We start from the raw sequence: 11787 nt of genomic DNA, 5'->3' as shown, positions 1-11787 counted from the left end.
AAAACTGTAGTCATTCTGCTGCATCCATCCATTCTTATATAAATCTACAATGCATTACAAGGTACACTGTTATAGTAGCCTCTGCAGGAGCTCAGTTAGAAGACTTTAATTTCATTAAGCAGATGCGAGGCATTAGAAATATTAAAGCACATTTACAGAGCGTTTTCAGAGATATAATAACGGTTCGCGATCGCTTGAGGCCAACGTCTTTGCTCTATTCGTAACGTCTTCCCAGACTGAAAAGAGCTTCATATTCATTGTGACCGGTTTGCCATTTCATGCATTTGTCAGCAGTCAAAACACCTCTGTTATGCGTCTCTGTCGGATCTGAGAGGTTATCAAACCCAGCCACGACGGGTGGGGGAAAAATACGCAAACTGGTCGCTTTGACTCTGCTGAGGACTTGGGTCAAGTCCGAGGCGATCCTTTCTGTCTTTCTTCAGCGCCATATGTGTCTGCCAAATGCCATGATTACCTTCTGTCCTTAAAAATCTTCAATGGCTGCTATGTCAGGGTGCCAACTGAGCTCAGAGGGGAATAGGCGGCAATGTGTGAGCACTAGTATAAACCCCACTGGCTGGTTTGTGAATTTTCCCATGAAAGGTTGTCTCTGCCAGTTTAGGCATAATGGGCCGCGAGTACAGGAGGCTGTGAGGACGTTGCAAGCGAGCTAATTCACCCGCAAGACATCTGCAGAAGCTGCTTCATCTTTCCGGCGGGGCGCAGGAACGTGGGCCGCGGGCCAGCAGAACTGCCTTTAATACCTGAGCGGAGTCTGTAAACGATCACATGGAAGTTCAGCTTCCCCGCATGTGTGCGTCCTCCACTGACCAACAGGGGTTCTTGTGCTAATTTTGAACACGAGGTTGGTTCAACAGTAAAAAAAAAAAAAAAAAAGAAAAAAAAAGGCAAAACAGCAGCCTACTTGTATTAATGAATATGTGTGGGTGGAGTAGTGCTGTGTGGAGAGTGCAGCTGGGTAAGGCCTTCAATCACATCCCTATCCTCTGCGTGCCCCACGCCCAATTATAATTCAGACAAGCTGAGTCAGCTCAGGCAAGGTGAACCATCTGATCTGTCCAAAAAAAGACACTGTTTGTAGATAAAAGAAGAGAAAAGCAGTCCATATTCTTTTTTTCCATCCTTAAAGCATGATTTAAATGCATGGAGGTACAACAATGTCCAGGAAAACATGCACAGATTCTGATTTAAACTGTCCAACTGGTCAAATGTTCATCCATCCAGTGGTAAGTCCATCCGACTGTGTGTTCTTTCATCCATCCCATTTCACAACGTGTCTTTTTGCCATCGAACCACACATATTTCCATCTGTTATTCCATCAATCCACACATCCATCCATGGTTAATTTCATTCATCCATCCCACCATCCATCCCACCATCCATCCATCCATCCATCCATCCATCCATCCATCCACAGATATTTTCAACCATCCATCCATCCATGGTCATTTTCATCCAATCACCAATCCATCCACCCGTCCATCCATCCATCCATGGTTATTTTTATCCAACCACAAATACATCCATCCATCCATCCATCCATCCATCCATCCATCCATCCAGTTATTTTCAACCGTCAATCCATCCATCCATGGTTATTTTTATCCAACCACACATCCATCCATCCATCCATCCATGGTTATTTTCATCCAACCACCAATCCATCCATCCGTCCATCCATCCATCCATCCATCCATCCATCCATCCAACCACCAATCCATCCATCCATGGTTATTTTTATCCAACCACTAATCCATCCATCCATCCATCCATCCATGGTCATTTTCATCCAACCACCAATCCATCCACCCGTCCATCCATCCATCCATGGTTATTTTTATCCAACCACAAATTCATCCATCCATCCATCCATCCATCCATCCATCCATCCATCCATCCATCCATCCATCCATCCATCCAGTTATTTTCAACCATCAATCCATCCATCCATGGTTATTTTTATCCAACCACACATCCATCCATCCATCCATCCATCCATGGTTATTTTTATCCAACCACACATCCATCCATCCATCCATGGTTATTTTCATCCAACCACCAATCCATCCATCCGTCCATCCATCAATCCATGGTTATTTTTATCCAACCACCAATCCATCCATCCATCCAACCACCAATCCATCCATCCATGGTTATTTTTATCCAACCACCAATCCATCTATCCATCCATCCACCAATCCATCCATCCATGGTTATTTTTATCCAACCACCAATCCATCCATACATCTTTTGAAATTTGGTTCCATATTTAAACCCTTAAAACTGTTAATGACAAAAAGTTTCATTAACATCATAGACTAAAACGGTTTGAGAACGATGTCTGTTAAAGTGGAAAATATGGGATTATAAACTAAAAACTGCGTAGGAATCATGCAAAAATATTCCTGCTTATACTGCAGTACCAAAGAGCAAGATACTGGATGTATTCCTCTAAAATCTGCCAGCACACCAGAGTGGAACTGTTTCATTAATTCCTTTTCTCTTTTCTCCTCAAGGTAAAGTCAAAATATACAGCTGTTCATTTGTATAGCTCCTTGAGCACAAAACTTCCTGTTTCACATGGGCGGTACAGTCTCTGAGGACACGGCCGTTTGTCCCAGATGGTGATGAATCAACTCACACAAGAGAACTGTTCACGTTCCCCAACTTTTCACCACCAGCAGCTGCAGCAGCAGCAGCAGAGGCAAAGCAATGCAAACTTTAGAGCCATGAGGAGCGACAGGACAAATGACCATGCAAGGTATGGAGAGAAAAGACATAAAAATACCTATGGAGCTGAAAAAAAATCACACTTTTTACATCATATAAAAGATATATGTTTTGTAGCTTGGATGGCTTATTCATATTTAATAGATTATGGCAGGGGCCTCTCAAACAAAGGATGAACTTAGTTTGAGAGGCCTAAGCACTGCAGAGCAGGAAACAATGGCTTTCTGGAGAGAGCTCCACAAATGTCTCCCTATTCCCCAGAGGACTTGCTTATGGTCCACAAAGTGAGGTTCGCGTGCTCGACGATAAAGCGGCTCTATGACTCAACCATAACGGCACTGTGCTGCTTTACCTTTTATGACGCTGCTATTATCTGTTGTGCTGTTAAAATAGCTCAGCGCAGCCGAGAGGCCGCGCTGCAAATTCTTCACACATTTTAAGAGATCAACGACAAAAGCCATTTCATCCATTTGCGCACCAAAGTGCAAAAAGTATTTATACCCTCAGCTTTTTCCCCATTGGGCCACATTACAACGATCTACAAACCGTGTTTTATTTTAGCACACAACAAAGATGACAGGACAAGACACAAAGTAACGTGCGAGCTTCCTTGTTCATGCCTACATCTCTGTAGAGGTGTGACGTGTAGGGGTGGTCTGCCTTTACGGATGGTGGCCAGAACATGCAGTTTTCATTTCACTTCATCCCTGCTTACACACATTTGCAGTGTCCCCTGCATGGTGTGTCACAAACTGCAAACAGGAGTGCTTAAAACGCTGTTTCAGCAGTGGCTTTCCACTCCTCCACTAAGGCCAGGTTTGTAGCACGATTGCTAGCCCTATCGACATATTCTGCTACCTGAGCTTTGGACGTCTGCAGCCACCCCAGAGGTACCAAAGCCTATTTGATTGTTTGTTGGACTTTATTTAGGTTCATCGGAGTAGCAGTGGCTGGATACAAATGTATTGCCACACTTTTTTGGAAAACAAAACAAAAACCAAAAACTTTTGCTGGTCAATCATATATGTCCCAAAAATGCATTCAAGTTTGTAGTCGCCAATTTCTAAAAGGCGTTTCAGGCGTTAACAATACTTTAGCCCCTCGCTGCAGCTCTGGTTGCAGAGCTTCTAAGCAAAAAGGTTGCTTACTGCAACACTTTTCCCCGCAGCCAGCTGGAATACGGCACCTGTTTTGGGGTCCACTGAGAAATACGGCTGTCCTTGTAAAATGCTGTAGACTATCCTGGCGCTGTTTCCGTAGGTGGGGTCGTCAGCGTCTGTCGCCGTGACTTGCAACACGGAGGTACCTAAAAATAGAAGAAAAGAGAAGCAAAAAAAATTATTTCCCTGCTTCCTCTCTAAAAGGTTTTTTTTAATGGTATTGCAGGAACTCTCGTGTGTGATTGCACATTGGTTTGAAATCCCCCAGCAACCACATTTAGTACTTTAAGATCCCAGGAGAATTAAGAAAATACAATTTTGTATATGGATCACATTGGCTGCAAAGAGAGGAACGGTTTAAATGCTAGTCACACACTTTAAACAAAGCCACCCTGTTTAGTGTAAAGAAACACAGAGCCACTCAGCAAACATGCTTAGTCAGCATTTTAACGCTGCTTAACACTGACTGGAAAATAAAAAACGCGCTACTGTGCTTTACTTCCTTACCTCATAAAAAATGGAATTCTTTATCGTTTTCTCCAATTCAAACAAGGTCAAAATCTTACATCTAAGCTCAAATATGCGCATACATTTGCCAGCACTTGTTGGATCTACAGATACTCAGAACAAAATTCAACGAAATCGAACAGAGAGAAGAGTATATTTTATGCAAGTCACAGAAAATCTTTGGTGCCACAGTGAATAACCTCAGGTTCCAAGATTATCAGTTCAATTAATTGCATGAGTTTTTCTGATGATTCTGTAAAAAGAACCAACATTTCACCCTTAAATGAAAGGAAATTGTTTAGGATGTTCAGGGCGGACCACAAAGTACCATGACTGAAGTCTACCATAAGTTCAAAACTGTTCTCATCCACTGTGAAGAGAGTTGGAAATTGACATGGAGTGAGAGGTAACCAATCAAGAAAGATGCCCTCACGAAAAGAAAGTCAACCTCTTATAGCTCATACTATCTTGACCACATGGACAACTGAAATGTCTTCTAGAAAAGGGGTTCCCAAAGTTTTCAGCCTGTGACCCCTGGAATAACAGAGCCAGAGACTGGCGAACCCATTTTGAGGCGTAATTTTAGGAGAATTCTTACAACAATGCGCACTCGTCCCACCGGTGCTAAAAAAAACAAACGTTGAGCATCTTGTAAAGTTATATTCTAGCATTGGTTTCGCAAAGAAAAAAACAATAAATCTTTTTAGCACATCAGCATCAAATTATTATTGTATAAGGACTTTTAAACGATTGAGTGACTTTATTCTAATTATATTTTGACTTTATTTTTGCAATGTTATTCATTCTTGTACACCTAATGTTCTGACTTTATTATCAGAATTTCCACACAGAAAAAACAAAATCGTATTATGGACATCGAAGATTAAATAAAATAAAATAAATCATTGGTCACATTTGCGAGAAAAAAACTCTGATGTTCTCTGATGTGGGAAAGTGGTAAATATTCAAGGAAAAAAACAGATAATTCTCCACAATGAAAGGCATATATTTGCTATACGAACAATTCAATTCAATTTTATTTATATAGCGCCAAATCATGAAACATGTCATCTCAAGGCACTTTACAAAATCAAGTTCAATCATATTATACAGATTGGGTCAGATTATACAGATTGGTCAAAAATTTCCTATATAAGGAAACCAGTTGATTGCATCAAAGTCCCGACAAGCAGCATTCACTCCTGGGGAACCGTAGAGCCACAGGAAGAGTCATCTGCATTGTACATGGCTTTGCTGCAATCCCTCTAGGATTGCAGCAAAGATGTCAGACAACACTAGGATATTGTCTGACATCTCCTCTTGTGACCCCCACATGGGGTCCCATGGGGTCCCGACCCACACTTTGGGAACCCCTGTTCTAGAGAAATGCTTTATGGCCAGATGAAACGGATTGAGCTGTTTGGCCACCACGGAAAGAAGTATGTCTGAGAAAGTCAATTTTAAATTAAACAACACTCAACAAAGGGCCAAGCATGGTGGTGGCACCATCATGCTGTGGGATTGTTTTCACGACAATCACAAAGTGGGTAGCTTATTAAAAATGGACGACAGCCTCCGATTTTTTGAATTTCCCCTCAGACCAGCAGCTAGATGGCTAACACACAACTTATTTTCCCAACGGGATAATACACCTGAACACAGACAAGCATAGATTTCGGATAGGATGAAACTGGATAACATTAGGCGCCAAAGCTGACCTTACGGTTCCCCTGTTAGAAACGAGGTAACTTTGAAAGAAAAGGCTGCGCCAAGAGGTCAACCAGTTCAAACTCAACTCAGCCAGGAAGAGACATCAAGTATCCAGATAGAATCAAAGTCCTGCTATAGACCCCCCCCCCCCCCCCCCCCCCGGGACCTTTGATTTTAACCTGTCCTGCTCTGTTGTGTATTTCAACTCTGACGTCCAAAAACAGGCTGCTTACGTAGGGTGTATCTGCTGCTGCTGACAGGGTCCTGCTGCTTTAACAGTGACGTAGGGCTGCCCAGCTTAACAGCTGATCACGCTGTAAAAGTCAGATTTTGTGGAAATGTGTTACTAGAAAGGCTTACTGTCTCTAAACCCGACCTCTGAGGGAGCATGGGAAAGAGCAAAGTTGTCCCAGTCCAATAATAATAATAAAAAATGTGATATTAAGCAATAAAAAACAAAAACAAACTTTTGCTACAGGGATTTTGCTACATTGACTACACTTTACAACCAGAATGGAGTCCGTCCAACCCTCATGAAAACTTGTAAATGTAACGATCTTTAAAATAATTTCCCTAATATTGACTTCTGTGATTACTCTCGTTGGGAGCAAGCAGAAAAAGAGAAGTGACTTTGAACCTGAATCAAAATACCTGTTCATTTATCAGACAATAAATGATTCCACAGTGGTTATATAAGCAACTGGAAAAAAAATACACTTAAAACATAGGTGAAGTGTATAATAATGTAATCATTTTTAGTACTTAAAGCCTGCATGAGGTCTCCTCGAGGATCAGTAACCAAACAAAGCAGCAGCAGATACAGCGTGTCTGCTTGATTAAAACCTCAAATATGTTAATAATGCACAACTCTGCCGAATGAAAATTGCTTTCATTTATATCTCGGGACACGAACAGTGTGACATATTGTATGTTTACCTGTTTAAATCCCTGGAAAATGACGTTGACAAGAGCGAAACACACCACAGCCTCCACAGACATCTGAATGCAAAGATCCGATCAGTTTTTTTTTTCTACATTCTTGGCAGGTTGTATTACTGTATTTCATCTTAAACTCACTAAATATTATTAAGCATGAATGGGGGGCTTCAAATATTGTGCTTAGAAGCAAAAACACAGTTTACAAGTGAAACCGAATGCTGGGAATATTCGACCAGTGAGAAACGGATGGGACCCTCACGCCACAAAAACTCCACCTATAATTCAGGCCCCATCCAAAAAGCACTCCTTTCAAGCCAGGGGCTTTTCCGCACTGCAAGAAGGGAACTAAAAGTGAATAAAATCTTCTTGAAATTAGTGTATTTGTCCTTGCTTTGAGCAGATAAATAAGCTGATCTTGCCAGTGGAGTAAGATTTTTCCACTTAAAATAGAAACAACTCATCTCCATCATTTAATTTCAAGTACAAATATCTAATAATCTTATATTAGGGATAAAAATACTAATTCCATTGGCAGTTAATCTTATTTAGCTGCTCAAATCAAGGATAAATACACTAATTTCATGAAAATATTACTTATTTTAGTTCCCTTTTTGCAGTACGGGGATAGATTTCTACTAGGGCTGGCTTAAGAAATAAAATCTCTGATTTTATTATCCCAAATTCAATTAATCAATTTTTCTCTCTCCTTTTTGTTTCACAGAAATACATTATTTTAAAATTCAAAGTACAAATAATTCAACCTTGTGAGGCATGCCTGTAAAAACAAGATGGAAGCCTCTGCCATTGTAAACAATGAAAATATAACAAAATGTTTGCTCTTAGTGGTTTTACACAATGAGCTTCACTTCACTTGTGGAATTTCAAGTGAACTTAAAATAATAAGTAAATGACTTAATGAAAGTGGCTCGTCTTATGGTAAAACTAATTCCCTCTACAATATTTTAACATCTTTGCCTAAACACACATTCGGCATTGCATGCTGTTCTCTTCATTAAAGCCCAAAGAGTCCATTGGCAAGATAAAATCCAGATTTTCCAAAAAGGTAATCTTAGTAAATTGTAAATTTAAATTAATCGATTTATCACCCAGCCTTACTTTCCACCATGGCACTCTGAATTTGCTCTGGTTTCTTGCAAAGGTACATTTCACTAAATTTTAGTGAGAGTTTATGCATATATTTAACCTGGCATGAACAACTTTGATCACACTTGTGCTCCCAGTTCTTGTTTTTAAAAATCATTGAGGACTGTGTTTCATTAATCCTTCCACCCTGAAAAAGAGTGGTTTAAATAAAAAAGCTCAAAGTTGTTAAGAGATCCAGGCACATAACCTATGTTTTTAAACCTTTCCAGCTCTTATAGTCAGATAACTCATCCATAGGCGAGGCAGTAATGGGAACATTCAAAAATCCTGCGGTACTCTGCGTGACTTCCGTCGCATGCAAGTTGCTGAAAATGTTTGTAAAAGCCAAATTTTAATTAGAAAATATTATGAATGCAATTATCTTTTATGAATTAAAAAAAGGAGCCATAAAACAAAGAGAAGTAATTAAAAAACCCTGAACCAATGCTGACCTTTTATTTAGCGACTCATTGTAAAAGCTATTGAGGTTCAATTTTACACTCCAAATGCTGCTCACATGGCATTACAGGCTTCATTGACCCCTTATAATCGCATGATGAGTGCGCTGTAATTGCACGACTGGCTTACTTGATGCACTGGTGTATTTATGTCTGGGAGCGCTGCGGTACGGCTAGACATGTAAGCCGCGTGATGCTTCTCACGCCGATCTGGACTCTTGCCTTGCTCTGCTCTGCTCCTTTTGGAAATTACACGGCGAAACTCCGCTGCGCCCTACCAGATGTTATTTTGTTTGTAGTTACCCGGCGGAGCAGATCGTCAGTCACCATAAATCATTTACAGTGCACGGCATGCTGGTTAACAGTAGCAAACTCACAGTTGTGATTCTAGTGGATATAAAGTCCTTTATTGCTTGAGAAATGTAATTAGTACTGAATTATACAATTTTCTCAAAGAAAGCTTTAATAGTTATTGAAAGGTATTAATCTTTAATAAGCAGTAGCTGTTCAGGTTGCTTATGTTTATATTGATGATACATTCAGTATGCATTCCCACTTAAACGGCAAAGTGCAATCAGCTATATGTGCTATATATTTAGAGCTATAAAAATGATGGTATGATAATAAAATAAAAGGTTTGCAGTCATTAAACTAATGTTCTTGTACCTGTTTTTACAAACTATTACTTAAAGATGACGACAAAAATCATTGCTGGTAACCGATCAGGAATGAGGGAAATATTTATGCAACATAATCAAACACAGTTCACCCCCCCCCCCGCCCCCCCCTTATTAAACCTCCTTCTACAGCCTCTAGGTAAAAAAAAAAAAAACTGTTTGTTGTTGTTCTTGTCAAGAGAAGCACACTCAGTCTGAAGAAGAAAAGCCGTGTTTCTGGGATTAAAACGGATGTAGTATTTATTGGGTTTATTTTCAGTGGCAGCAAATTAAACAGACCCACATTTGGGAATTTTCCGAACATTATTCAACATCATTATCACTGACTCATTGTGATGAGGCCGTTGTTTACCCTCTACTTCGGAGCTCAGAATAGCTGGAAGTGAAAACCGCGGCTCCTCTAGTTTGCAGGTTTTTTTTAAAAATGCTTTCAGGTTTAAGGAAACTCAACATTTCTCCAAATGCGTTTCTACAAATGCGTCCTATGTTGTTGAATTTGCTATTAATGGCTGCGTTTTACTGCGTTTTCAGAGGCAGAGCTGTTGTCACACTGCGTTTTATTCAGACATCTGCGTCGGCGCGTCTACACAACATGTTTTATCAGGGTCAAAACATCACAAAACAGAGATTATTTCACGACACGTCAAGCTGAATCCTGACGTTTCTAATGCTTGTATTTTGTGCACACGTGTTGGGATGAAGCGTGCAGAATGTATTGCATGCTACTGTGACTGGACGAGTTGCACATTTCACACCAAAACACATTCATCTCTCCGACTTCGAACCCATCTCCTTCCTGCGCGGTAGGATGAGTTTATAATTGAGTGGAATCGTTTAGACAGATTGACGTGGAACCTCCATGTAACCCTGCATCTGGAAATTGTACCCAAGAACGAGCCGGGCTTGTGGCCGTCCAGAATCCTTTTCCGATATCGGTTGGATTCCCCACAACGTCATGCAAGAAAGCTCTGTGTCTGAGTCTGTGCATCCAAGTTACTCAAATGTTGCTAATCAGAATTTTAAAACAGCAATTAGCTCATCATCTGGACTTTCCAAAAACGTATAAAGGTATAATAATTTTAGTGAATGTAAACTTCTTACATTAACTAGATAGCCATGTAATGAATGTGGTCCTTAGATCAGCGCTTACTCAACGTAAAGTCAATATGTTGGATAAGTCACACATGTCCCAGGACTTGATGTTTCTAAAAATGTGGCCATTTGTGACATTTTAACTCACATAAAATCAATTTGTGTGAATTTCGCGATACAAACATAAAGACTAAGGTCAATAGCAGTTTTTACTGTCCGAAAGTTGTAAATCTCCTGTGGTTCAGCTGAAAACTGCACAAAATTCAATAATATTTTTAACCAGTTTTTGTTCCAACATTTTAAATGATCCAGTATTACCTTAAATTTGGTTTCTAAATGAATGAAACTGGGTTTTTTTTACAGGAAATTATAACATTATAACATCTCTACTTGGGAACACTGGATACAGTTAAAAATAAACACATTTGAATTTTGTTAATGTTTTTTTTATTATTTTATATTCCAGCATCTCCAGTCATTGGGGGGAAAAAAAGGTATCTACCTCAGCACATACAGATTGTTCCATTCTTTGTGACCTCACATCCGCTTATTACACCTACTTACAAACATCAATTCATCCACTTCTTCAGTACTCACTAGACTCAGTGATGGCACCATGATACATAATGCCCTTTTAAAAGATCAACGCTGGTCTCTGTAAATGGATTGTAGGTTCTTATCGTCCTCCCACAACCTGAATCAAGGCGTTAAGCTTCAACTTTTACATCACTGTGGGAGAAAGAAAAAAAAACACGCTGCACCGACATGAACTCCCGGAAGGATGTTATTTGAGACGTTATGGGTCCGAAATTGGGTGTCATTTTGATGAGATAAAACATGTCTTTAAAAAAAAAAGGAAACACCTGTTTCTTTTGGAAAGATCCGCCATCGGTTGTGAAATCTAAACGGAAAAAAATACATCTTTAGACAAGTACTGGTTTTGTACTGATTTTATCATGAGTAACAGCATGGGAACACTTCTAAATCTTGTCACTTACTTCTGACCTTGTCACTGTGTTACTAAACATTTTAAGGATTTTTGGTGGCAGGGAGGAGTGGAGGGTTTGAAAGTAGTTAATATCTTACTTGTAGTCACTAAGATCTTCAGCAACTTCCATCTGGAGTAAGAGATAACTATTTACATTATCTCTACATTTCTACACTCTACAATTCATAATAATGATAATTTGTCATTTAACATGATTTTGTAAGTAATTTTACTCAAAATCACTTCCACCGCACATTGATTGTACAATGAATATTGTTGTAAACAGTATTCCTTCAATGGTTTTTTGTTTTGAAACCTGTAACGCACATTTTATGACATATTATTGTTCCTTTTGTAAAAA

At 39.7% G+C, this 11787-nt stretch overlaps 1 protein-coding gene across 1 annotated transcript in view; it reads right to left on the bottom strand.

Moving 5' to 3' along the window:
- Nucleotides 1-11787, bottom strand: part of LOC105931190 (cadherin-18) — a 238375-nt gene that overhangs the window by 141348 nt on the left and 85240 nt on the right. The window contains exon 4 of the mRNA XM_021320146.2: nt 3939-4058. Coding sequence (XP_021175821.2) covers nt 3939-4058 — 120 coding nt within the window. The remainder of the gene's footprint in view (nt 1-3938; nt 4059-11787) is intronic.

Source organism: Fundulus heteroclitus, chromosome 21 (assembly GCF_011125445.2).
Source record: "Fundulus heteroclitus isolate FHET01 chromosome 21, MU-UCD_Fhet_4.1, whole genome shotgun sequence".
Taxonomy (NCBI): Eukaryota; Metazoa; Chordata; class Actinopteri; order Cyprinodontiformes; family Fundulidae; genus Fundulus; species Fundulus heteroclitus.
This window is presented reverse-complemented; position numbering and strand designations above follow the sequence as displayed.